The 27,025-nt window shown below is 34.2% G+C and overlaps 3 protein-coding genes across 30 annotated transcripts; 2 read left to right on the forward strand and 1 right to left on the reverse strand.

Moving 5' to 3' along the window:
• Positions 1-17: 17 nt before the first annotated feature.
• On the forward strand, positions 18-2,681 carry LOC123894357 ((+)-neomenthol dehydrogenase-like). Its single transcript, XM_045944334.1, has 5 exons — positions 18-852; positions 1,118-1,364; positions 1,489-1,563; positions 1,656-1,832; positions 2,213-2,681. Exons 1-5 carry the CDS (start codon positions 833-835, stop codon positions 2,588-2,590), a joined length of 897 nt encoding a protein of 298 aa, XP_045800290.1. The 5' UTR covers positions 18-832; the 3' UTR covers positions 2,591-2,681.
• Positions 2,682-6,609: 3,928 nt separating this feature from the next.
• Positions 6,610-9,567, forward strand: LOC123894355 ((+)-neomenthol dehydrogenase-like). Its single transcript, XM_045944332.1, has 5 exons — positions 6,610-6,752; positions 7,212-7,458; positions 8,070-8,144; positions 8,271-8,447; positions 8,784-9,567. The coding sequence occupies exons 1-5, from the start codon at positions 6,733-6,735 to the stop codon at positions 9,162-9,164; spliced, it is 900 nt and encodes a 299-aa protein (XP_045800288.1). The 5' UTR covers positions 6,610-6,732; the 3' UTR covers positions 9,165-9,567.
• Positions 9,568-12,904: 3,337 nt separating this feature from the next.
• LOC123894363 lies at positions 12,905-26,762 on the reverse strand. Of its 28 annotated transcripts, none has more exons than XR_006803748.1 (10): positions 26,372-26,762; positions 26,166-26,261; positions 24,490-24,552; positions 23,782-23,907; positions 23,482-23,707; positions 22,478-23,123; positions 22,276-22,382; positions 22,117-22,162; positions 21,975-22,007; positions 12,955-13,352 (listed from the first exon to the last, which is right to left on the reverse strand). XR_006803748.1 is itself a non-coding variant. In XM_045944342.1 (9 exons), exons 5-9 carry the CDS (start codon positions 23,487-23,489, stop codon positions 13,242-13,244), a joined length of 366 nt encoding a protein of 121 aa, XP_045800298.1. In that variant the 5' UTR covers positions 23,490-23,707; positions 23,782-23,907; positions 24,490-24,552; positions 26,166-26,261; positions 26,372-26,762; the 3' UTR covers positions 12,905-13,241. The 28 variants fall into 28 exon arrangements, 7 of the variants coding, with proteins under 7 accessions (XP_045800298.1, XP_045800296.1, XP_045800294.1 ...); XR_006803746.1 differs by having other exon boundaries at positions 22,117-22,180; XR_006803737.1 differs by lacking the exon at positions 12,955-13,352 and adding an exon at positions 19,591-19,882 and having other exon boundaries at positions 21,045-22,382; positions 22,478-22,532; positions 22,896-22,958; positions 23,044-23,123.
• Between the last annotated feature and the right edge of the window lie 263 nt (positions 26,763-27,025).

Genomic DNA, 27,025 nt, shown 5'->3' on the forward strand with positions numbered 1-27,025 from the left:
CACAACACTCTCCTTTTATCCGGGCTTGGGACCGGCTATGCATAACAAGGTTAACATAACATAGGCTTTGATATAAAATGAGACAACAAAATTCGACAAACTAATTTTGATGGTTAATTAATTTGGTTCAATAGATGGTTAATGAATATAACAAGGTATCTAACCATTCACAAAACAAAATTAATCACGATTTTGAATGTCTTTAATCAGAATTTTCTTTTTTTTTTGACAGGATTAATCAGAATTTTCTTAGGTGTATATTTAACACAAATCATATATATTTGAACATAAATTGGACAGTTGTAATAGATATCATGTATATTTGAACATCTAAAAATCTTGATTAAATGGATGGTTTATAAGTTGTGCATACCTTGTTACATTCATTAACTTTAGTGAACGTAATTTATCACATATTTGAACGATGTTAACTATTTAAATTGTTGTCAAAATATCATTTCATTATTAACTATTGTTATTGTGACATTACCATATATATTCTTGATTAAGTAACAAGACTATTTAAGAATGACAGAAATTAAAAGTGTGCAACTGTGATACTCTCCATCCATTTCTATATACCATAATCTAACTCTAATTATAAGTAATATTTTTTATAAAAAAAAATTGCCTCAAATTAATAGTCATAGAAACATGTATAGAGAGGTAGGAGGCAATAATCAATCACGCAGAAAAGTAGAATTTCTGTGTAGTTTCACCATTTCCCAAAACAAGAACGTTTCTCTTGTTATATACTACCGGTACTTTCGAATCAACATGCATAGCAGAGAAGCACAGAACTAGCTGAAGTGAAGCATTATTCCAACTAAAGATGGGAGAAGCTGCAGAAAGGTATAGTAACAAACTTTCTTTGCTAAAGTTTTAGAATTCGTTCGTGCAGTAACGGTTGCGATTGTGTCACAAACTTTTGCATTGCAGCCACAAACATCAATTTAATCTTAAAGTATATGAAAATGTGTCAATCTAGTCTATGATATCTCAAAATTAATGATGTCGCAATTGCAACTCAGATCATGGTCACATACCAAGTTCAGAAAACTTTCTTTTATAGATTTTTTTCAAATTATCAAACCATGTAGGTTATGTTTATTTGCAGGATTGCAGTGGTGACAGGATCAAACAAAGGAATTGGGTTTGAGATTGTTAAGCAATTAGCTTCAGCCGGAATCAAAGTAGTGCTTACTGCAAGAGACGAAAAAAGAGGTCTTCAAGCTTTGGAAACACTCAAAGCCTTTGGTTTATCTGAATTCGTTGTTTTTCATCAACTAGATGTGGCTGATGCTTCAAATGTAGCCTCTCTTGCACATTTTATCAAATCCCAATTTGGCAAACTTGATATTCTGGTAACATGAAAAATTGCATGATAGTGTAAATGAAAGTTTGTTACATTTTGAAGGGAAACTCTTGCTTCTCATTTTGTCATGTATAGTATAAGTATGTTTCATTAAGAAAATTTGTTGAATGCAGGTTAACAATGCAGGGATTAGTGGAACTGTAATTAATGACACAGGTTTAGCTACTACGCTTATCTCTAACCATCGAGTAAGTGTTTATAGGTGTTTTCACCTTTAATTAATGGAAACTGACTTATGAAAAATATATTGATAATATTATTTGATTTGTGTCCATGGCAGGTGTTATCAGAAGATGAAAAGAAAAAGGCAGTGACTCAAACATATGAGTTAGCTGAAGAATGCTTGCAAATAAATTATTATGGTACTAAAATAACTACTGAATCACTTTCGCCACTCCTAAAGTTATCTGATTCACCAAGAGTTGTGAATGTCTCATCCACTTTAGGGAAGTTAGGGGTAAGCTGTTTTACTCCTTATTGTGTTAATGAATTCTTAGATTTTTCGTAAACGTTTGTGCCTAATTTGCCAACAAGTCAAAATTTGTTATGTCGTCACTTTAAAACTCTCTTTTAAACGTTCTTTTATTGGGTGGAATTCAGGTAGGTCTCGCCACGACCAGACCTACAGGAATTTCATCCGATAAAAAGAATGTTTAAAAGAGTGTTACAAGTGGAGTGTTACTCTTACCATTATACTAAAAAGTATATGTTATTTATAGTACAGAAAAATAAGTTTGGTTATAAAAAGTTCATATTATTAAATTTATCATTGTCTCTTAAAATTTGGCTATAATATGAATGATGTATGAAGCCTATTGCTTTTCATGTAAAATCCAGAGCCTAAAAAATGAATGGACTAAAAAAGTCTTTAGTGATGTTGATAACCTAACCGAAGAGAAAGTGGACGAAGTATTGAAGAAGTTTCTAGAAGATTTCAAAGAAGGTTCATTGGAAAGCAAAGACTGGCCACAAACTGGTGGTGCTTATGTCTTATCTAAAGCTGCTATGAATGCTTATACGAGAATTGTTGCTAAGAATTTTCCGACTTTATGCACCAATAGTATTTGCCCTGGTTATGTCATCACAGATATAACTGGCAATACTGGTAAGTTAACTGCCGAAGAAGGCGCTGCTAGTGTTGTGAAGCTAGCACTACTTCCCAATGGTAGTCCTTCTGGCCAATTCTATATCAGGACTAAGGTTTCTTCCTTTTGATAAGTATTGGAATTATGTGGTTTAAGGACAATATTATTGTTGTTATATTGTTAAAGTTTCTGTTATATTAATATGGACAATATTATTGTTATTATTGTTGCATTTGATATTAATATTACTATTGTTGTTTGTTTTGTTACATCAAGTTTTCTAGATCAAGAAAGGTGATTATCTGCAAAACTATAATTTCTTTTATTGTGTAATGAAATTTCAAAATATGTATAAAAGTACTAATTGATTGTTGGAAGTAGAACAAAAGAGGATATTTGGAAGAAGACTGTTCTTTGGATTTGTTTACAAATGAGAACACCATCCCTTTTTTAGGCCTTAATGGAGAGTTATGCACATAGACCTTGTAACTAATCTTATTTAATATTATTACAAATTTCAACTCTTAATTTCTTCTGAGATATGGCCATGAGTTGGTGCCACATGGCGGAATGTGATTGTTCTTCACTGGAGCTGGGTGGTGTCCGTGCAAAGACACTTTAATGCTCAAGTCAGTGAGTGCACAAGGTATATTGAGGATTTTTCAGAATGAGTGTGCACACCTTTTTTACAGTGATGTACTCTTCATATAGACGGTTGCAGTTCCCAGGTAGGAATGGGCGTCGTTTTACAGTTGCACCTCACCCGGTGTGTAATTGTTTGCTCTGGTGATCGGTTTCTGGAGTAGGTACTTTATTGGGCTTTTATGTCTCGGAATTGGGCCTTGACCTAGTCCGAATTTCCGAAACACTTCTCCTTTAATTAACTTCCAACAAAATGAACTCTAAACTTCTACCTGATAAAATGAACTCTAGAGTAGAGAATCGACATTACTCATGACTTTATCTTGTTTTTCAATTTGTTGAATCTCATTTACATTACTGCTTTTTATGAATATATCGCCCACATATACGCACACTGATAATGTCTTTCTTAGTATCACCACATTTTCTTCTTCACCTTTACATCGAGGAAGGCAAATTTGACATCGAAATCGGAAATTTTCCATCCCTTAAATTTTGCAAGGGTTATTACTAATCTCATTGTTTATATTACGGTTACTGATGCAAATACTTCTGAATAATATATGTCTGGCCTTTGCACAAATCATTTGCTACTAATATTGATTTATACTAAAACATTGATTTATCAGCCTTTTGTTTCACCATTAACACTCATCTGATAGTAATTGGCTTTTTGCTTATTGGCAGCTTCACTAGTTCAACATCCAAACAGCCAATTATTATCAGGTGAAATCATATTGTGAGGATACATTTTATAATCTTCAAACCTTGATCGCAAAATGTTAGCTCTTTGAGGTCTTGAACTATTAAGTTGCACATCCTGTTGAAACTCAAGGCAAGAAGGAATGAAGTAGTTATCTTACTACACAAGTTACTCAACTTCTCTAACTAATTTGGTTACAAAGTTAGTTAGAAGTAGTTGTTAGTTAGTTGCTTAGATTGGTTAGTTAGTTAGACTAGTTAGTTTAACATTTTGCACTATAAATAAGTGTAAGCACATTGTGTAAACTCAAGTTTTGTGTTAATGCAAATTCTCTTCTTCTTGCTTAAGATTCACATTGAGCCTAAGCTTTAGCATAGATTTTTCTTGTTCCTCCAACAATGGAGATTGAGTTTCTCTTTTCACATGGTATCAGAGCCTGGTTCCGATCCAGGGACCTGTGGGTATGAAAAGTTTAGTATCAAAGATCTTGGTTATCTCAAATATTTTTTGGGATTTGAAGTAGCAAGAACACAAGCTGGTATCTCTCTATGTCAAAGAAAATATGCACTTGACTTAATTCAAGATGCTGGTTTACTTGGTGCCAAACCTTGCAGCACACCTATGCAACCTCAGTTACAATTGCATAAATCTTCTGGTCAAGCTATCTCAGAACCTACTTCTTACAGACGACTCATTGGAAGGTTACTTTATCTCACACACTCTAGGCCTGAAATTGCTTATGCTGTAAGCAAGCTAAGTCAATTTCTAGACAAACCAACCAATGAACATATGTTAGCAGGATTACATGTTCTCAGATACGTCAAAAATAGTCCTGGACAAGGTCTATTCTTTGATTCTAAATCACCATTAACACTTAAAGGCTTCTCTGACTCTGATTGGGGTGCATGCCCAGATACTAGGAGATCTACTACTGGTTTTTGTTTCTTTCTTGGCAACTCTCTCATAAGCTGGAAAAGTAAGAAACAAAATGTTGTTTCTAGGTCCTCATCGGAAGCTGAATATAGGGCATTGGCTCAAACTACTTGTGAAGGTCAATGGTTGAAGTTCTTGCTGCAAGATCTTCACATATCACACCCTACTCCTATAGTGATTTACTGTGACAACAAATATGCACTTCATATTGCTGCAAACCCTGTCTTCCACGAGAGAACTAAGCATATTGAAATGGACTGTCATGTTGTTCGAGAGAAAGTTCAATCTGGGCTAATTCACTTGTTATCTGTTCATACCAAAGAGCAGGTGGCAGATATCCTAACCAAATCCTTGCATCCTGGTCCTTTTCATACACTGCAATCCAAGCTTGGAATGATTGATATCTATTCCAGCTTGAGGTGGGATGTTGAAACTCAAGGCAAGAAGGAATGAAGTAGTTATCTTACTACACAAGTTACTCAACTTCTCTAACTAATTTGGTTACAAAGTTAGTTAGAAGTAGTTGTTAGTTAGTTGCTTAGATTGGTTAGTTAGTTAGACTAGTTAGTTTAACATTTTGCAATATAAATAAGTGTAAGCACATTGTGTAAACTCAAGTTTTGTGTTAATGCAAATTCTCTTCTTCTTGCTTAAGGTTCACATTGAGCCTAAGCTTTAGCATAGATTTTTCTTGTTCCTCCAACAATGGTGATTGAGTTTCTCTTTTCACACATCCACTGTGTTTGATAGTTTCATCAATTGATCATTTGTAAGGAATAAGGATCACAACTGAGGCTGAATTTTCCCTTTCATCATGCTCTTAATCATTTCGAGCATTATTGTAGGGAGGGGCACATACACCTCAAATTCTCGAGATATATTCACCTCCACCACAGTAAATATAACCCGTTTGTTCTTGCTTTTGTCGTGATCAACTAGCCATTCTCTATGACTAGTTATGTGGTTGGAACAGCCTGAATCAAGGTACCGTGAGACTGTTTGGAAGAACTTATAGAAATATCTTACGTTTATAAGTTGTTTTTGGTTAATTTTCATTAACTCTTTAAGATATATAGCTTATGAAAACAACCTATAACTTATAAAAAATACTTTGTCTTTTTTATCTTTTATTATAAAAAACTTATACATAATCACTTATACTATCCAAATAGTACTCAAGCCTCGTTATTGCCCAATTCTGATTGGTATGTCTTGTCACCACAATCAACAGAACTTGTCAGAATCTGAGCCATCATCATCATGTGACAACTGACATGTGCTTCATTATTGGATTTTCTCTACTGCCTTTTATTGTTGTAGCATTCATCAGCAAAGTGACCGCTAAGAAGTTCCACATCAGTTACGAGATGATCTGAATATATACTTATAAAGTAGAGTTAATTGTCACCTTAAAAATCAGTTTTGTAGGATTGAGTTAGGCCTAAATCTCAATTCTAAGATGGTATTAGAGCCTCCTCCATGATCCACTGGGCCGCCTGCTATCAGATTTCTGATCGCACCATCCATCATTAATATCCGACCCCAAACTCAATAGTGCTATGCGCGAGGGGTTACAAGATTGCATTATATTAGGCCTAGCTCTCTATTCTAAGAGTGACCATAACAAAAAGTTTTCATACTAATGAGTACAAGAGCTTGGCTTATGAAATGTACAATCTTTTCCCTCAGAAAATAATATTATATATGGTATAGTCAAATATTTAACATTATCTTCTTTAATGTAATGCTGATCAGTTCATACTTTACTTACCTAAAAGACAATATATATGCTATTCATGACCATAGACTGATAGGCCAAATGACAAAATTTGCATAGTGACAAATAACAAGTTGGCAGTAGCAGGTAAATTTCCTAAAAGGGTGCCACAATACATTATTACATGCATAATAATATTTTAGTCTATTACTACGTGTTGTGTTTCTTGCATAATAACATTTCAACCACATTTGGAACTTCATAGTTGAGACTTAAGATGGGAGAAACTGCACAAAGGTAGCATTACAATCATGAATCTAAATTGTGCTTACTGCCACGGTTGCAGTTACACTATGAACTTTGATATTGCGCCTAATTGCGAATAAATGTAGCTGTTGCGGTCATAATTGCAGTTGCAATGATGTTGAAGAAACCTATAAAATCTTTATATGCAACTGAAATTGCAGTTCTGAGTTTATGACTCAATTTAGACCTATGATATCAAATCATTCTCATTAGTAAATATAAGATAATTACATGAATGAAAGGCAAAGGCCACAAGCTGCGCCGCAAACCCTTTTTGAATGACAAAATTAATCCTCTGAAAAACAACATTTATAAACCTATGATTAGAATCGTATATTTCAATGCCATAAAATCTTGTTAAATATATTTTTCCTAATCTTGTTTCCTTTATCACTCTTTTTGCCCCTTCTTCATAGATTGATTCTTCTGGTGGTGGTTTGAGTTTGTTAGGTATGCCGTGGTGACTGGAGCAAACAAAGGAATTGGGTTTGAGATTGTAAGGCAATTAGCTTCAGCTGGAATCAAAGTGGTGGTTACAGCAAGAGATGAGAAAAGAGGTCTTCATGCATTGGAAACACTCAAAGCTTCTGGTCTTTCTGACTTTGTTGTTTTTCATCAACTAGATGTGGCTGATGCTGCAAGTGTAGCCTCTCTTGCACATTTTGTCAAATCCCAATTTGGCAAACTTGACATTCTGGTAACATGTTTTTTGTTGTGAATAGAAGTTTATCACATGATTTTTTCTATCTTAACACTCTGGTTTCCGAGAGAAGGGCTCTGGTAATTCAGAGTTCAACTGGGCGGTAAATAAAATCTAGTCATGGATTGTTCCAACCTACGATCCAGACTCGGGTTCTTTCGAATCATTTGTCTTTAAGTGGAGCTCATCAACCACATGAGTACAATCATTTGATTTATTTAATTGTGTGTTAATGAGATTAAGGATTTGACATTTTTCATAGATGAGGATTGCAGACCGTCCAATCAAATATTGAACGGCTCATTTCAACTGTGTATTTTGAGTTAAATAACATAGTTGAAATGTGAGTTGCCTAATCATTATTGGACGATCTGCAATGCATGACTACGACAAGTACAAGAAATCTTGACTATAGTCAATTGCGGCGGTTCTTGAGCTTTCCTTGCAAAATTTGATATTCCTTGTTAGTTTTGTTGTTTTACATGCATGCTTCGTACTTGTCACAGTTGTCAATAATATCCTTAACTATTTCTTGATAGTTTTGAAGGGAATCTCATGACTTCTCATTTTGATATGCATATTAAATTAACAAAAGTTGTTCAATGCAGGTTAACAATGCAGGAATTGGTGGAATTATAATTCATGACTTAAAGTTATTTAATCAAGCTATCCTCAACCGTGGGGTAAGTATTGCCGGGTTAGGTATTTGAGAAAAGTCTGTGTTGTAAAAAATTTACAGTGTTATTCTCTGATTGTCATTAGACAACAGTTGTATATGGATTTGAGTATTCATGAGTTATCCTTTGCAGGTATTATCTGAAGATGATAGGAGAAAGGCAGTGACTCAAACATATGAGTTAGCTAAAGAATGTTTGCAAACAAATTATTATGGTGCTAAAATAACTTCTGAATCACTTCTTCCCCTGCTTCAGTTATCTGATTCACCAAGAATTGTGAATGTATCATCCTATTTGGGGCAGTTAGAGGTACACTATTTTATACACGGTAAAAATGGTCCACACGGTAAAAATGTTCAAAACATCATTGATAATAAATGTGTTCTCTTAGATCTAGAGGTTAATAGTCTTCTTAATTTTTATAATTGATAAAATGACTTAATTCATACATCGGTTTGAGTAAAACAACGGGAAACAAATATGCAACTAGTATTGAACCGTCATCAATTAGGTCACCGTTTAGCCAAAAAAAGTATTAGGGTCATGAGATTTTATTTCTTAGGAATATCGTCAACATTCATTAGAATTTCTGATAAATTTTTTATACTGGTCTAGAATACTGACACTAATTCATGTAAAATCCAGAGTATACCAAATGGCTGGCTAAAAAGCTTCTTCAGTGATGCTGATAACCTAACAGAAGCGAAAGTGGATGAAGTATTGAAGAAATTTCTGAAAGATTTCAAAGAAGGTTTATTAGATCAAGACAATGGCTGGCCTAAGACTTTTAGTGCTTATATCATTTCTAAAGCTTCTATGAATGCATATACAAGAATTCTTGCTAAGAATTTTCCTACTTTATGCATCAATAGTATTTGCCCTGGTTACGTCATAACAGATATGACTGCCAATACCGGATTATTTACGGCTGAAGAAGGTGCTACTAGTGTTGTGAGACTAGCACTACTTCCTAATGGTTGTCCATCCGGCGTCTTCTTTTTCCGGAACGAAGTGTCTTCCTTTTGATTAGTACTAACATTGTATTGATTAAGGATAAACTGTGCTGCTTTTTCTTGTCAGTTATGACTCTATATTGGTTGTCAATACTAAGTTTCCATTTAGTTCAACTGCGAATTTCGCATGTTAATTCAAAATCATGATGGAAGTTTGATTTTGTAGCTTCTGTGAAATAATGGGAGAAGCATGATTGGATGTTAGTTTGGAGCCTTTGACACAATCAAATAGATGCAAATAATGTTATTGTTGTTGTTGTGATATTACCTATTCTTGATGTAATAACAAGACTCAGTGTAAAATGTATAATATTGTATGTCAGTGACCAAGGCAAGAGGGAACTTCATCTGTTTCTCAATACGATAAATATTTATGGTTTTTCAAAGGGACCAAACCGAGACACCAAAAAACGTAAGCCAATATGTGTTGTTAACTCCAATATGTGTCATAGTGATGTTCCACTCCAACCAAGCGTGCAATCCAAGACCGAAAAACTTGGCACACTTAACTTATGGGTTCCAGATTTCCAGTAGTTCTAAGCATCCTTCCAATCTCGAAAATTATGTATGATGGTATCCAAGTGAGATTGACATTTGGGTCATGTATCGTCTGTTGTCATCTGGTGGTGTGCCCTGACTGCATTTGTCAGCAAACAATCCATGGGCTAGCTTCCAGAGAATTACGTGAATCCAAGTCTGGCCTTCCCAATGTCAAACCTGATCAAACAAAGGGTGAACATTAGTAGAATATCTATCATTTTTACTAAAAATTTATAGGCTGAGTCAATACTAAAATTTTCATCCACTCCATGATGTATCCAAAATTGAAGTTTTTGAAGGGCAGAATTTTTTTTGTTGGACAGAACGTGTTTTCTCATACGTCCATGACGTGACTTCTGCACTTACCGCTGCTGAACCCTATGAAGTTGAAGTTGATCCCAAACTGGTCGAGCAATGGAAGCATGCCAATAAGGTTTTTCGTTACACAATTCTCGGTACTTTATCTAATGATTTTTCGATGTCTATTGTTCGTACAAGGTTGCGAAAGAAATTTGGGATAACATGAACAACAAATACACTGTTGAGGATGCTACCAAACAAAAGTTTGTTGGTGGAAACTATCTCCGACGGTGGCAAATGACGGGGAACAAGGAAATCAAGGCACAAATCAACGAGTATCACAAACTCCTTGAAGAATTGAAGGCGAAGAAAATCAATCTGCCAGAGTTTGTTGTTGGCACTTTAGTGGAAAAATTACCGAGCTCTTGGAATGATTACAAGCAGCAGCTAAAGCATAAGCACGGACAGATGTCCCTTGCTGATCTCATCAAGCACATAATCATTGAAGACACCAACAAAAAGGAATGTGATGCTGCATGAGCAACGATTTTGGAGTCACCGGAAAATTTAATCCAAAATAATGCTCGCAAACAGAAGAGAATAAAAAACATAACTAATGTGAAACACTAAGAACAAAGAGTCCCTAATCACAGTACCCCTTCCCAACAAATATATCATTGTTTGTCATTACTATCTTATCAGATTCGAATGACACTTTAACCCCTACTTTATTCAACAGTGCTACCGAAATCAAATTGGTCCTGAGGTTGGCACATGTAGCATCACTTAAAGTCAATGTCTTCCTCTCCGGAAGTGAGCTTCAGAATTACTTTGCCTTTGCAGTTAACTGCAGCAGTTTTAGATTCATCAAGATAGACTTGATCTTCATCGTCTCCCACAGAAGTGTAGGAGGTAAAGGCATCTCTATTTGCACAATTGTGTCTTATAGCCCGAGTCTACCACCCATTTTTTCACTCACTAACCATCTTTCTTATCTTCTCCTTTAGTCAAATTTGCTATTGGCTTAGGAGGCATGTTAGTTTGTTTTCAATATCTGCGGTGATACACTTCATGTCCTGGCTTTCCACACACATAACATCAACCTTGGTTTGCTTTAAAGACATTCCTTTTTGTTGGTGTCTTCAATGATGATGGCTTGATGAGATGAACAAGGGACATCTGTCTCTGCTTATGTTTCAGCTACTGCTTGTAATCATTTCAAGAGCTCGGTAATTTTTCCACTAAAGCGCCAGCAACAAACACTTCTGGCAAATTGATTTTCTCCGCTTCAATTCTTCAAGAAGTTTGTGATACTCGTTGATTTCCTTGTCCTTCTTCAAGGAGTTTGTGATACTCGTTGATTTCCTTGTCATCTGTCGTTTGCCATTTCCAACAACAAACGATTTGTTTGGTAGCATGCTCAGCAGTGTATTTGTTGTTATGTTATCCCAAATTTCTTTTGCAGCCTTGTACAAACAATAGACATCGAAAAGATAGATCATTAAATAAAGTACCGATAATTGTGTAATGACAAACCTTATTGGCATGCTTCCATTGCTCGACCAGTTTGGGATCAACTTCAGCTTCATCGGGTTCGGCATCGGTAATTGCACAAGTCACACCATAGATATCTAACAATGACAAAACATGTTCCATCCAATGACGAAAGTCTGTCCTTCAAAAACAAAAAAAAAAACTTCATATTTTCAATTTTGCAGATCAAGCTACAGATCAAGTTGCAGATCGATTCATGGACTTGAGTGGCCAACATATTTCAATTTCAGTCCCCGTCTATCACATAACTGATATAGAATACTCAGTTTCACCCATGGAAATAGAACCTGAGTATTGCTCCTCCAAGACACCACAATTTGGCACCCAATAATCCTTCCAAAAGCGAGTTTTGTGGCCATCATTTATCACCCATTTAATATGATGTTGTGAATTCGATAAGAATCGCACGAAACTTGATGTGTGGAGCAAAATAACCAATAAAGCAAGAGAGGCAATATAATCACAAGAAAAGATAAACGGCGAGAACAGCACACAGAAAATTGTTACCCAGTTCGGTCCTAAATGGACTACCGTAGAGGAGAGAGCAGCTATTCTTTCAGCTAATAAAATAGTTGCAAAAGTTACAAGAATCGGTCTTCAAACCTAATTCTACTTTTTATCCCGAGTCTATTTCTGTCACCAAGAAACTCAATTCAATAGTGTTTGATCAAGGTGAATCAATGGTGATTCAATCCCAACCTAGTGTTGTTGCCAAGAGAATTCTCTATAAACCATAGTCTGAGTGTTTGCTTCTAATCCTTATTTTTCTATGCATAAAACAATCTATATATATATATATATATAAAGTCAGGATCCGTTGACACCAGGGGCACCAAATCACATCCGTTAATTTGTTTAATCTAAAGATTTGTGTTTATTCACTTAATAATCAAATTTGTTCCATAAAACACACAATTATTGCTTAAAATAAGAAAGATATGATTTTAATTAAGATTTTAATTTCTTCTAATCCCCCCCCCCCCCACCGACCCACGATGTGGTATTTCTCTATGGTCACGGATTTTTGCTTTCACATATTGATAAAAAAAAGTTTCTTTGATTGCCACATTCATACTCAAAACAATTTCAAGCTCTAAGAATTATTCAATGAAAATGTCAATGTTCCGATTGGATATAAAAAACTAAAAATGTCAATAAATTATAACACCTATTTTTACAAACCATTATTTATTGATTTTGTATTTTAGGAAAGATCATTTCAAAAGAAAATAAAGTTATTTCATTGTTTAAAATCATTATACCATTTTTTTACACTTTATCATAAAAATTATTCAATATTCACTATTATGTGTAATAAAAATTCAAATAAAATATCACTATTATGTGTAATAAAAATTATGAAAATTGGTAATCTTGTTTCCCTAACACTTTTGATGAATAATATTTAATTATTATAATTTTTTCGACAATAGGAATTAGGAAATGATGGTATTAAAAGTAACAAAATTTATTGATTGTCTCTATATGTGTTAAAAGTTTTAAAAAAAAAAAGGTGAAAAATAACAGAGAGATTATTTGTTAAAAGAAAATGCTAAAAACTTAAAAAATTATTTTTAGAACACATTAAGAAATCAAATATTGAAATCTTGAATTGAACAATAATGTATTCAACTTTTTCATGATTTTAAAATTTGTCATTTTCAATACAAATTTTTTATTAATTTTTTTTTCTAAACTAGTACACACTGACCTTATCATTCTCATCAAAATACAAACCATCGACAGCACTGCTCTGCTCAGACTCCCACCTTAGACAATTCTCTAATAGCTCCTTAAATCTCCTTGTCTGCAAAAAGAGGAAGATTACAATTTAAAATTTTCTTGTTTGAAAAGAAGTCCTGCAATTCCAAAACAACTTGAAAAAAAGCTAGTCTATATTTTAGTTGATAATAGATGACTTTTATGAACTACAAGAATCCTCAAAATATTAAGTATCAGTTTGGTGGTGGTGAGACAAAAAGAACAGCAAACAAGAGAGGAAGTTGTTGTTGCCCAATATAAAGAGCAGGGATGTACGTGGGCCGGATTGGGTTGGGTTTGGCCAAAACCAAAACCCGAACCACATAAGGTACTCCGGATTGGGTCCAAGAAAATAACCACCCGTTATAACATTGGGCCGGGTTGAGTAAACCCACTAATTTCCGGGTTGGATTGGGTTGGGTAGTGGGTTACCCAAATGATTTTTCTATTTTTTTTTAATATAAAATGATAGTATCAGAGTAATAAATTACTTGCAATTTGCAGAATTGCAGATGTTCATCATAAAATAATCATACCAAATGTTCAAGAGACTAAAATTGCACTAAGCAAATCAAAATTCATCAAAATCTTGCAAATATTCATCATAAAATGATAATAGCAAATGTTTAAGAGACTAAAATTGCAATAACCAAATTAAAATACAACAAATTACTAATATATAAAGAGTCCAAAACATAGTCCAAAATCCACTGGACTAAGCTCTGTTGCCCATGAATCGAATATCTAAACAGCTTGAGCTTTGTTGCCATCTTGGTATTGTATGTATCTTGTCATTGATGTTGTGAATTTCTGCAGTAATGAGTGGAGGGTCTGTGGACAAATCATAGTTCAATAAGTAAATGAGTGTGATAATTTGAAGAAATAAGGAAAGTTGATAACACTATAAGCATAAATATAATACTAATACAATACTAAAGAACTACATGATAAAGGTAGAACCAAATTAGCTATATCAATATCTAAACTATTAGACAAGAAAGTATTACCTAGTTACTTTACTCATCAAGAGACTCAGCTGCAGGCTCCTCGTCCTCAAGACCAATAAAATCTGCCATTTCTTGTGACATAACAAAAGAAACAATGTTACAATAAAAATAAAAGATGAAATGAACAGCTAAAATTAAAAGCTAAGAAATAATTAATACCTGTTTCAATTTCCACCACATCAAATGTTTTATTTTCATCTAAAACAAATCTGGTTACAGGCTTGATCCAACTTTGTGTGCATATCAAAGCCTCAACTGTTTCAGCTTTCAAAGAACTGCGATATGGATCAAGAACACGACCTCCAGTGCTAAAGGCAGATTCAGAAGACACAGTAGATATCGGAATGGCTAATATATCCCTAGCCATGAGAGAAAGAACAAAGTACTTCGTGGTCTTACTCCTCCACCATTTCAATAGATCAAATCCTTCATAATCATCTTCAACCTCATCTTCTTTGTATCTAACCAACTCACTTGATTTTTGTTCAATTTGCCTTTTTTTAACCCTTCTCTTGTGCAAAGCATCCATATCCACATTACCCCCAACACTCATAGTAACAACATCACTTTGAATGGTATTATTGGAGCTAGAGGTGACATCACTATCAACAAAACCAACAGGATGCAATGACTTATAATGATCAAACAATTTACTTATGAGTTCTTCAAGTTTAGCAACAATAGTTTTGGCCTTTTCAGCCCCATACATCCATTCAAAACATAAATCAAGATATTCAAGCTTGTATCTAGGATCAAGATAAACTGCTACAAACAATAGATAATTTATACTCTCATCACTCCAATACTTGTCAAATTTGGATTTCATAGTCACTGCCATGTTTTTCAACACAAGATCTCCACCTTGAATCCAAGAAGCCAATGCACTATGAATCTTCACCAACTTTCTAAAGAAGCAGATAGCACTTACATGCAAAGAAGAAGAAAAAGTTAGAGTGGCATCATAAAATATCTTCAAAAAATTGATAAACACGCGTGCACGGTTCCAATCATACGCATTTGGAGTTCCTCCTATGACCTGAAGTTCAGATACATATGAAGGATCCTCATCCTCTAAGCGGTTGAATGCCTCTGCATATTTAGAAGCTACCTCCAACATTAAATATGTGGAATTCCACCTTGTTGCTACATCAGTTATAACCTTTTTGGATCTAGAAATGTTTGCATCTTTCACACACACTTTAAACATAGCCAATCTTGCTGGAGAACCCTTAACATACTTGCAAGCAGCCCTTAACACACTTTAAACATAGCCAATCTTGCTGGAGAACCCTTAACATACTTGCAAGCAGCCCTTATCTTAGATATAATCCATCAGACACAATCAAATTCAGGATGTGAGCGCAACAGCGTAAATGCATTAACTCACCTTTAAGCAAGGTATTTCCATTCTAAGCACTCATATTTCTAATCAAATAAGATAAAGCAACATTGTTAGAGCTAGCATTATCTACTGTAACTGTGCAAACTTTAGTAATGCCCCAATCTTTCAAACATTTTTCTAAGGTTTTACCGATGGTGTCACCCCTATGATTAGCAATCAACCCAAAGCCTAAGATCTTCTTTTGTAATTCCCAACTGTCATAAATATAATACTTATTGGTTTTTAAATGACTATGGTACATAGAATTTAAATGACTGCTTATGGAATTGATGCCAAGTAGGTTATTCATTTTACTTATTTTTGTCATTGGCTTCTTTCAATTCAGTCTGTTAAAGAAAATGGTCAGCATTGTGTATTTCATAGTGAGTTGCCTTCAGTTCACACAACCCTCTAGCACTTTTTTACAATCTGTTAAAGAAAATGGTCAGCATTGTTAAAGAAAATGACATAGCATTGTGTATTACACCTACTATCCTATTGAAAACTAGGCTTTTGCACACCCTGATGTTTACAAACCGTGCTCTCTAATTAAATAGAGGGGATATGGTATAGAACAAGTGTATGTACAACATATATAATTGACAAATCAAATAAAAGTGAAGCTAACACATATTGCGTGGACAGAAATTCGTGGACAGAAATTCGTGAAACGCTCGTGAAAAAGAAATTCGCTATACTTAGCATTTTCCATAAACCTTTTGCATGAATCTTATAAGATATTCATGTTTTTAATGCTCATAATTTAAGATATAATGTTTAATATTGATGCTAAAATTAGCATAAAGTTCCTTTTGTTGATATAAGGTGAACCATTGTTAATGTAGGAGAATATGAATGTTGATGATGTTCCTAGAAATGTTGAGGAAAATCCAATTCCAATTGATGTTGATTCTGATGAAGACTCACAAGTTGAAGAGGCAGACAACGCTGGAAAACCTAGACGTTCTCATGCTTGGCTTCCATTTAAAAAATAAATCAAAACCGGGTCAAGTGGGTTTTTGAGTCCGGGTTCGGGTTTGCCAATAACCCGATTTTTTTAGTGAGTTTTCTAGTTTTGAGATCCATATCCACCCAATTACCCGGCCCAATCCACTTTTTTGGGTTGGGTTGGGTGGGTTTGACCGGGTCAAGTGGGTTTGCCCAACCCATGTACACCCCTACCGATGGTAATACTCATGGAACCACAAATCTCAACAAACATTTTAAAAATTGTCCAAAGAATCCAAATAGGGTAATTGACAAGGCACAAAAAACTATTGTACTTGGAAAGCAAGTAGAGGGTGATAATAATGTGTCTTTTAAGCTTGTTGAATTTAATCAACAAGAGTGTAGATTAGAGCTTGCTAAGATGATTATTATTGATGAGCTTCCCTTTAAACATGTTGAAGGTGTTGGATTTAAAGGTTTTATGAGTCGTGCTCAACCTCGTTTTAAAATTCCTAGTCGTGTTACTATTGCTAGAGATTGTATGCAATTGCATAAGGAAGAAAAAGTGATCTTAAGATCTTTATTGTCTCTCAACCATCAAATGGTTTCATTGACCACTGATACTTGGACCTCCATTCAGAATATGAACTATATGTGTGTGACAGGTCATTTCATTGATGACAGTTGGGAATTACAAAAGAAGATCTTAGGCTTTGGGTTGATTGCTAATCATAGGGGTGACACCATCGGTAAAACCTTAGAAAAATGTTTGAAAGATTGGGGCATTACTAAAGTTTGCACAGTTACAGTAGATAATGCTAGCTCTAACAATGTTGCTTTATCTTATTTGATTAGAAATATGAGTGCTTAGAATGGAAATACCTTGCTTAAAGGTGAGTTAATGCATTTACGCTAATGCGCTCACATCCTGAATTTGATTGTGTCTGATGGATTATATCTAAGATAAGGGCTGCTTGCAAGTATGTTAAGGGTTCTCCAGCAAGATTGGCTATGTTTAAAGTGTGTTGAGGGTTGCTTGCAAGTATGTTAAGGGTTCTCCAGCAAGATTGGCTATGTTTAAAGTGTGTGTGAAAGATGCAAACATTTCTAGATCCAAAAAGGTTATAACTGATGTAGCAACAAGGTGGAATTCCACATATTTAATGTTGGAGGTAGCTTCTAAATATGCAGAGGCATTCAACCGCTTAGAGGATGAGGATCCTTCATATGTATCTGAACTTCAGGTCATAGGAGGAACTCCAAATGCGTATGATTGGAACCGTGCACGCGTGTTTATCAATTTTTTGAAGATATTTTATGATGCCACTCTAACTTTTTCTTCTTCTTTGCATGTAAGTGCTATCTGCTTCTTTAGAAAGTTGGTGAAGATTCATAGTGCATTGGCTTCTTGGATTCAAGGTGGAGATCTTGTGTTGAAAAACATGGCAGTGACTATGAAATCCAAATTTGACAAGTATTGGAGTGATGAGAGTATAAATTATCTATTGTTTGTAGCAGTTTATCTTGATCCTAGATACAAGCTTGAATATCTTGATTTATGTTTTGAATGGATGTATGGGGCTGAAAAGGCCAAAACTATTGTTGCTAAACTTGAAGAACTCATAAGTAAATTGTTTGATCATTATAAGTCATTGCATCCTGTTGGTTTTGTTGATAGTGATGTCACCTCTAGCTCCAATAATACCATTCAAAGTGATGTTGTTACTATGAGTGTTGGAGGTAATGTGGATATGGATGCTTTGCACAAGAGAAGGGTTAAAAAAAGGCAAATTGAACAAAAATCAAGTGAGTTGGTTAGATACAAAGAAGATGAGGTTGAAGATGATAATGAAGGATTTGATCTATTGAAATGGTGGAGGAGTAAGACCACGAAGTACTTTGTTCTTTCTCTCATGGCTAGGGATATATTAGCCATTCCGATATCTACTGTGTCTTCTGAATCTGCCTTTAGCACTGGAGGTCGTGTTCTTGATCCATATCGCAGTTCTTTGAAAGCTGAAACAATTGAGGCTTTGATATGCACACAAAGTTGGATCAAACCTGTAACCAGATTTGTTTTAGATGAAAATAAAACATTTGATGTGGTGGAAATTGAAACATGTATTAATTATTTCTTAGCTTTTAATTTTAGCTGTTCATTTCATCTTTTATTTTTATTGTAACATTGTTTCTTTTGTTATGTCACAAGAAATGGCAGATTTTATTGGTCTTGAGGACAAGGAGCCTGCAGCTGAGTCTCTTGATGAGTAAAGTAACTAGGTAATACTTTCTTGTCTAATAGTTTAGATATTGATATAGCTAATTTGGTTCTACCTTTATCATGTAGTTCTTTAGTATTGTATTAGTATTATATTTATGCTTATAGTGTTATCAACTTTCTGAACAAGTTCTGCATCCTTATTTCTTCAAATTATCACACTCATTTACTTATTGAACTATGATTTGTCCACAGATCCTCCACTCATTACTGCAGAAATTCACAACATCAATGACAAGATACATACAATACCAAGATGGCAACGAAGCTCAAGCTGTTTAGATATTCGATTCACGGGCAACAGAGCTTAGTCCAGTGGATTTTGGACTATGTTTTGGACTCTTTATATATTAGTAATTTGATGTATTTTAATTTGGTTATTGCAATTTTAGTCTCTTAAACATTTGCTATTATCATTTTATGATGAATATTTGCAAGATTTTGATGAATTTTGAATTGCTTAGTGCAATTTTAGTCTCTTGAACATTTGGTATGATTATTTTATGATGAACATCTGCAATTCTGCAAATTGCAAGTAATTTATTACTCTGATACTATCATTTTATATTAAAAAAAAATAGAAAAATCATTTGGGTAACCCACTACCCAACCCAATCCAACCCGGAAATTAATGGGTTTACCCAACCCGGCCCAATGTTATAACGGGTGGTTATTTTCTTGGACCCAATCCGGAGTACCTTATGTGGTTCGGGTTTTGGTTTTGGCCAAACCCAACCCAATCCGGCCCACGTACACCCCTAACCATCGGCAGCATATGTCTTCTTACATTAATTACACATTGCCCTTTTACCTTGTTTTTGAAAATGAAGCCAAGCATGAGAACGTCTAGGTTTTCCAGCGTTGTCTGCCTCTTCAACTTGTGAGTCTTCATCAGAATCAACATCAATTGGAATTGGATTTTCCTCAACATTTCTAGGAACATCATCAACATTCATATTCTCCTACATTAACAATGGTTCACCTTATATCAACAAAAGGAACTTTATGCTAATTTTAGCATCAATATTAAACATTATATCTTAAATTATGAGCATTAAAAACATGAATATCTTATAAGATTCATGCAAAAGGTTTATGGAAAATGCTAAGTATAGCGAATTTCTTTTTCACGAGCGTTTCACGAATTTCTGTCCACGAATTTCTGTCCACGCAATATGTGTTAGCTTCACTTTTATTTGATTTGTCAATTATATATGTTGTACATACACTTGTTCTATACCATATCCCCTCTATTTAATTAGAGAGCACGGTTTGTAAACATCAGGGTGTGCAAAAGCCTAGTTTTCAATAGGATAGTAGGTGTAATACACAATGCTATGTCATTTTCTTTAACAATGCTGACCATTTTCTTTAACAGATTGTAAAAAAGTGCTAGAGGGTTGTGTGAACTGAAGGCAACTCACTATGAAATACACAATGCTGACCATTTTCTTTAACAGACTGAATTGAAAGAAGCCAATGACAAAAATAAGTAAAATGAATAACCTACTTGGCATCAATTCCATAAGCAGTCATTTAAATTCTATGTACCATAGTCATTTAAAAACCAATGATTTATTAGTCTAATTGATTAATTAGTTTAGTAAACAAGTTTGAAGACTTAAAATTCATTTAAATATCAGTGTCATCATTTTTGTAATTTAAACATTAATATAGAATAGGATTATAGGACTACTGACAGAGAAAGTAATGCATCCACTTAAATCAAATGAGAAGTGCAGGGTGCAAAAGCAAAAGATCAGGGTGTGCAAGCCTAGTTTTCAATAGGATAGTAGGTGTAATTGCTAAGAAGTCAGGGTGTGCATATGCACCCTCTGGTGTGTATGTAGCACCGCCCCTGTCTGCATATATAAAAAGTAACAAAAAAATTATGTTCGTGAAAATCGCGAGATTTTGCATTCGCTATATATAGCAGTGCTGAAGGTTTATAAGACATTAAGTATCATCAAACCCTATTGAGGAAAAACAAATCTAAAGAGACACAACATTATAAACATGCATCGAATCGAACAGAGTAAAATATTACAACAAAACATTGAGAGTAAAAAAAGTAACAGAGAGTAAGAACAAAATATTGAGAACAAAACATTATAAGATACTTACCATTTGTGAAAGATGAATCGAATCGAACGGAGACTATAACAGAGAGCGAGAGAGACAATCAACTTCAGAGATAGTGATCCGTTGAAGTTTTCAGAAATTAGAGAGAGTGAGAGTCTGAGACTGAGTATTGTTATTATATAGTCAGAGAAAGAGAATTGATTTAGGGATTTTGCCTTTTTGATTGCCATCATCGATCTACTCTTCTTATTTTGGAAGTTGGAATACATTAATTTGGGTTTCTCTTTCTTTGTATCAGTAATAATGAAAAGAACGGCACAAGAGCTAAAAAGTAGGAAAACTTTTGGGGTTTCCATTTAAAAAATAAATCAAAACCGGGTCAAGTGGGTTTTTGAGTCCGGGTCCGGGTTTGCCCATAACCCAATTTTTTTAGTGGGTTTTCTAGTTTTGAGATCCATATCCACCCAATTACCCGGCCCAATCCACTTTTTTGGGTTGGGTTGGGTGGGTTTGACCGGGTCAAGTGGGTTTGCCCAACCCATGTACACCCCTAATAAAGAGCCTATCAAATTCACGTATAAAAACATTAACTGAACTTACATTACAAATAGTTAAGGTAAAAAATATTAAATCGTGGCAAGAAAAGTATGTGAAGGTCAAAGTTCCAATTTTCATCATTTAAATGAGTTTGACAGCTCCAAATATATACTCTAAAATCTAAATCATACAATCAAAATATTATAGGATATTTTAAATATAATTGGAATACTTTGTGTTTGAAACAAAATTTATGAATGACTTGGCATTCTCCATAAGAATGTGGCTTATTCTTTTAATTCAGATTTAGCTACCTTTTGTACCCATACTACATTCACAATTATTACAATGAAGGATGAATTAATAGCAAAACATGTAATAATTCCATTGTTTGCACATAACAGAAAAAAACAGTAAAACATTCTTAAAGTTTACCTTGGTGAATAACCGAGTTCGCGTGTGGAAAGGCTGCTAAAGATTACATAAAGTCATTTACATATAATAACAATATTTATTAATGAAATAATACAACTTCAAGCTGATTAGAACCTAAGTTATTAAATATCATGCACCTTACCATAATCAATAAGTGCCTTGTGTCCATATGAATCATAACCTAGGCCCTACCGCCATAAAATGTCCTAAGAAGTGAAAATTGTTCATATAAAAAATATATCGCAAAACTCTACGTAAAAAGGAAGAAAATTATGCCTCTTATCATTAAAAATCTACTGACCGTCTTTAAACAGCAGCAGAAGAACAAAAGCCAGATGCATAGACAAAACCAGCGTCTAACAAAACACAATATGAATCATAACCTAGGCCGTACCGCCATAAAATGTCCTAAGAAGTGAAAATTGTTCATATAAAAAATATATTGCAAAACTCTACATAAAAAGGAAGAAAATTATGCCTCTTATCATTAAAAATCTACTGACCGTCTTTAAACAGCAGCAGAAGAACAAAGGCCAGATGCATAGACAAAACCAGCGTCTAACAAAACACAAGTAACCATTGAACTGTAAGCAAATGCCACAGAACCACTTTACTTAATGCTTAATTGCTAATCAATACCCCATTACCCCCATGAACTGGTTCAACAATCATAAAAAACTGAATACTAATGGCTCACTTCTGAGTAAATTGAATAGCTAATCCATGGAAATTATAATATTAATCATGTTACAGTTGTGTATGATGTGTGCATCGTATAAACGTCTCCAAAGATGTTGATAAGAAAGCGATGTTATCACATCTAAATGAACCATTTTCAGCATACAAAAAGAAACTTTTTTTACATCTAATAATCTATGCATACATTATTCAAACCCAATACAACTGAAAAAATATACTTACTGTTTCAGTGCAGCCAAACAGAAGGCTAAGCAAGGATTTCCACCGGAGAAATGCTTCTAACGACTGACCCATATAGCATTGCAAAATGTCATAGTGGATTCAACAAGACTAACAAAATTATAAAGAAACGGTGTTTTCTCGACCATACCAAAAAGGCAATTAATGCAAACTGCAGTTCTCCAAGGAGCAAGTCTTCGGAACCTCCATAATTTTTTTCCACAAGAGTTTCTAGCAATTGTGTCAGAGAAGTCCAACATAAAACATGAGCACATATCAACAAAAAGCAACATGCTAGGGCTCTGTTTGGATAAAGAGTATAATTAATTAAGCGCTTATAGCATAAGCACTACATATAAGTGCTTGTGTGTAAGCTATTTCTTTAACAAAATATAAAATAAAGTTAAATTGTTTTCGTAAGAGCTAAAGTTGTTTTCGTAAGTTATCATGGAGAGCTTATGAAAATAAACTGAAAACAACTTATGGACATGTCATAACTTGTTTCAATGATGTAAGATTTTTTATTTCAAAACTCTTTTCTCACAATGACTTTTTCGAACCAAATATTCAATAGTATGTGTATGCGTACCTTGTCATGATTCAAAGAAGTTCCTGTTCACTGATCCCCTTGCGTTTTACAACTCGTGGAATCGAGGTATAATAACATCCTTTTCTCTGGTTTGTGCCAATAGACGTTTCAGAATTACCAACCTTTAGCTGCTGCTTGCTTGTCTGGTGCTTCTTCCATTGATGTTTTGGAGTGTTTCTAAACATATCATTTTCGCAATCAACACTGACTTCTCCTCCGATGGGCTCTGCGCACAAATTAATAATAAAATTCAACAACCAATTTAATACAAAGGACACTTCACTCAAGCAAATAGCATACCAAGCCATTCGATGATGCTCTTTGTAACGAAATTAGATAATCGCTTCCAATCTTCATAGTCACTATGATTGTAAGGCCCAAGATGTTGGTCAAATTCTATATTTTTAACAGCTTGACTATATCTTCCTAAAGGAAAAGCAAAGAAAATAAATATATACCATAAATTGAAGAATAGGGCATAAAACTCTATAGACTATAAAATATAATCATTTAAGCCAACATTTCTTATTTAGCTCTAGATTAATCGTGAATTTTCTACCGACTGAAGCACATATGGAACTAAATGCAACTTCGAAAGCCAAAAAAAAGAGAGTAATATAGAAATAACTCAAAGAAGAGAAGTGAATGGAGAAAGAAAGAAGTTGCAAGTAAAATCATGTAGGAAATATACAAATAAGAATATCAAACACTATATTATCTTTTGTTCAACAATATCAAACACTATAACAAAAAGGAACAGAATCAATAAAGTGAAATTAATTACATTGCATGAAAATACAAAAATATTTAGATAAAGGGAGATCGGAAAAAGTGATTTGGTTGAACTGATGAGGCAGATCAGAACCTAACTTACAGAAAAATTTTCCCAAATACTAACAAGACCTAACTTGACTAACATAATGTAAATTATATCAATCATGAGTCACGACGGTTTCACATCTTAGACATGTATCATATATGTTTTAGAAAATTTAAATAAATGAATACCTCTTCCTCATACACATTGACTAGCCTTTCCTTTTTCTGGTCCCATTTACGAACAGTTACATGCTTGGCAAAGAGACCATAATACTCTTTAGTATATAAATTTATTATTATTTTAAATGCAATTGCATTCTTCAAAAAAAATGTTCAGAAAACAAACATTTCACTTTAGGACATCGAGGGACATATATTTAATTTAGGGACATGGATGGACATATATACTATTTCGCTTCTATGGCACCATAAGTCATCTCCACTTACATTTGAAGTTATGAATAAATATTCACATTGAAATTCCATTCAGGCCATCAATTTAGGGACATTAAAGAACAAATACTCAATTTAGAGACATCGAGCGACATATATTTAATTTCAGGACATCGAGGGACATATATTCCTTTTAGAGACATCAATGGGCATATATACTATTTCACATCTATGGCGCCACGGGTCCTCTCCACTTACATTTGAAGATATGAATAAGCATTGACATATGAAATTTCATTCAAGCCATCAATTTAGGGACATCGAGGGACAAATACTCAATTTAGGGACATTGGGGGACATATAGTCAATTTCGGGAAATCGAGGGACATCTAGTCAATTTTGGGAAATTGAGGGACATATAGTCAATTTCGGGACATCGAGGGACATATACTCAATTTTGCATCAAAGGCACCAAGGCACACAACCAGCTTCCAAATTTTGCATCTATTGCACCATAAGTCATCTCCATTTACATTTGAAGTTATGAATAAACATTCACATTGAAATTCCATTCAGGCCATCAATTTAGGGAAATCGAAGAACCAATACTCAATTTAGGGACATCGAGGGACAAATACTCAATTTAGGGACATTGAGGGACATATAGTCAATTTCGGGACATCGAGTGACATATACTCAATTTTGCATCAAAGGCACCAAGGCACACAACCATCTTCCAAATTTCGCATCTATGGCACCATAAGTCATCTCCATTTACATTTGAAGTTATTATGAATAAACATTCATATTGAAATTCCATTCAGGTCATCAATTTAGGGACATCGAAGAACCAATACAATTTAGAGACATCGAGAGACATATATTTAATTCCAGAACATCGAGGGACATTCATTTTTTAGACATCCATGGACATATACTATTTCACATCTATGGTGCCACGTGTCCTCTCCACTTACATTTGAAGTTATGAATAAGCATTGACATATAGTCAATTTAGGGACGTTGAGGGACAGCGAGGGACATATAGTCAATTTCGAGACATTGAGGGGCATATGAAATTCCATTCAAGCATCGACTTAGGGACATCCAGGGACAGATACTCAATTTAGGGACATTGAGGGACAGCCAAGGACATATACTCAATTTTGCATCAAAGGCACCAAGGCACACAACCATTTTCCAAATCTACCGTAATAAGAAAATTGTTATCAAGTCTCAACTTGCATTTCGAATAAATCGAATAAATATTCATATTTCAAATTGCATTTAGAACTTCAAAACTTCCATGTATATCATCCTGATTCCATATGAATGTTGTGTTATAGAAATATGATAAGGGTTTATAGCACAAACTCTTGATAAAATTGTTTATCAAAACAGGGAATAAAATAAAATCAACATTACAAACCAAAAATACATAAATCAATTACATGTGAGTTATAGCAACTTACTATCATTGTGAAGGGTAATGCAACTCAAGTGAAGATAAATGTCTTCCAGTATCAGGTGACTTTACCAGTGGATGTGAGTCTCAGAGCAACAGGTTCCTACGAATTCCACATCAGGATAGTAATAAGTATACAACAACAACAACAACAACAACAACAACAACAAACAATTAAACATAGATTAAGGAAAAAAGCCACAAAATTAGAACCTTTACAATTTGGGTTGAGAGTGAAGTGAATCCAACGTCGTCGTTTAATTCTTTTCGATTTCTACATTTCACTTTCAAATCGAATCAAGATTTTTAGGGTTCAGAAACATGAAACCCAAAAATGACGATACATGATCTTCCAAAAAAAAAAATTAGGGTTCGAATAATCAAGATTCAGGAAGAACGAATCAGTTTCGCTAATAGAGAAAAAATTGGGTCGAACGAAAGATTGGAGGCAATGAGACAATGTGGGTTTCTTACTAGGGTTGAATCGATTCGATGATCAGTTAGAATTAGAAAGAAATTGAATTCGGAGTTGGAAAGATTGAAAATGGTAACAAAGAAACCTAACACAAAGCCATAAACCTGATCATATCAATCGTAGTCTGCGTTTATTCTACGTGAGTTGTATTTATCATGTCAAGCGAAAAAAATAATATAGAGTATATATATATATATCTCTACAACTACACAAATGCAAACCAACAAATAGTAAAAAAAGACAAGTGTCATCCTATAAGCAACTCCACATAGGATTTTAACTTTCATGTTTAGACAAAAATTTATCCTCATTTAGGCAAAGTTTTCAAATTTGATCATGGAGGGAAAAAATGTGTGAAGAAATGATCAAAGGGCCACACAATTGGGTCGAAA

Source organism: Trifolium pratense, linkage group LG7 (assembly GCF_020283565.1).
Source record: "Trifolium pratense cultivar HEN17-A07 linkage group LG7, ARS_RC_1.1, whole genome shotgun sequence".
NCBI classification, from domain to species: domain Eukaryota; kingdom Viridiplantae; phylum Streptophyta; class Magnoliopsida; order Fabales; family Fabaceae; genus Trifolium; species Trifolium pratense.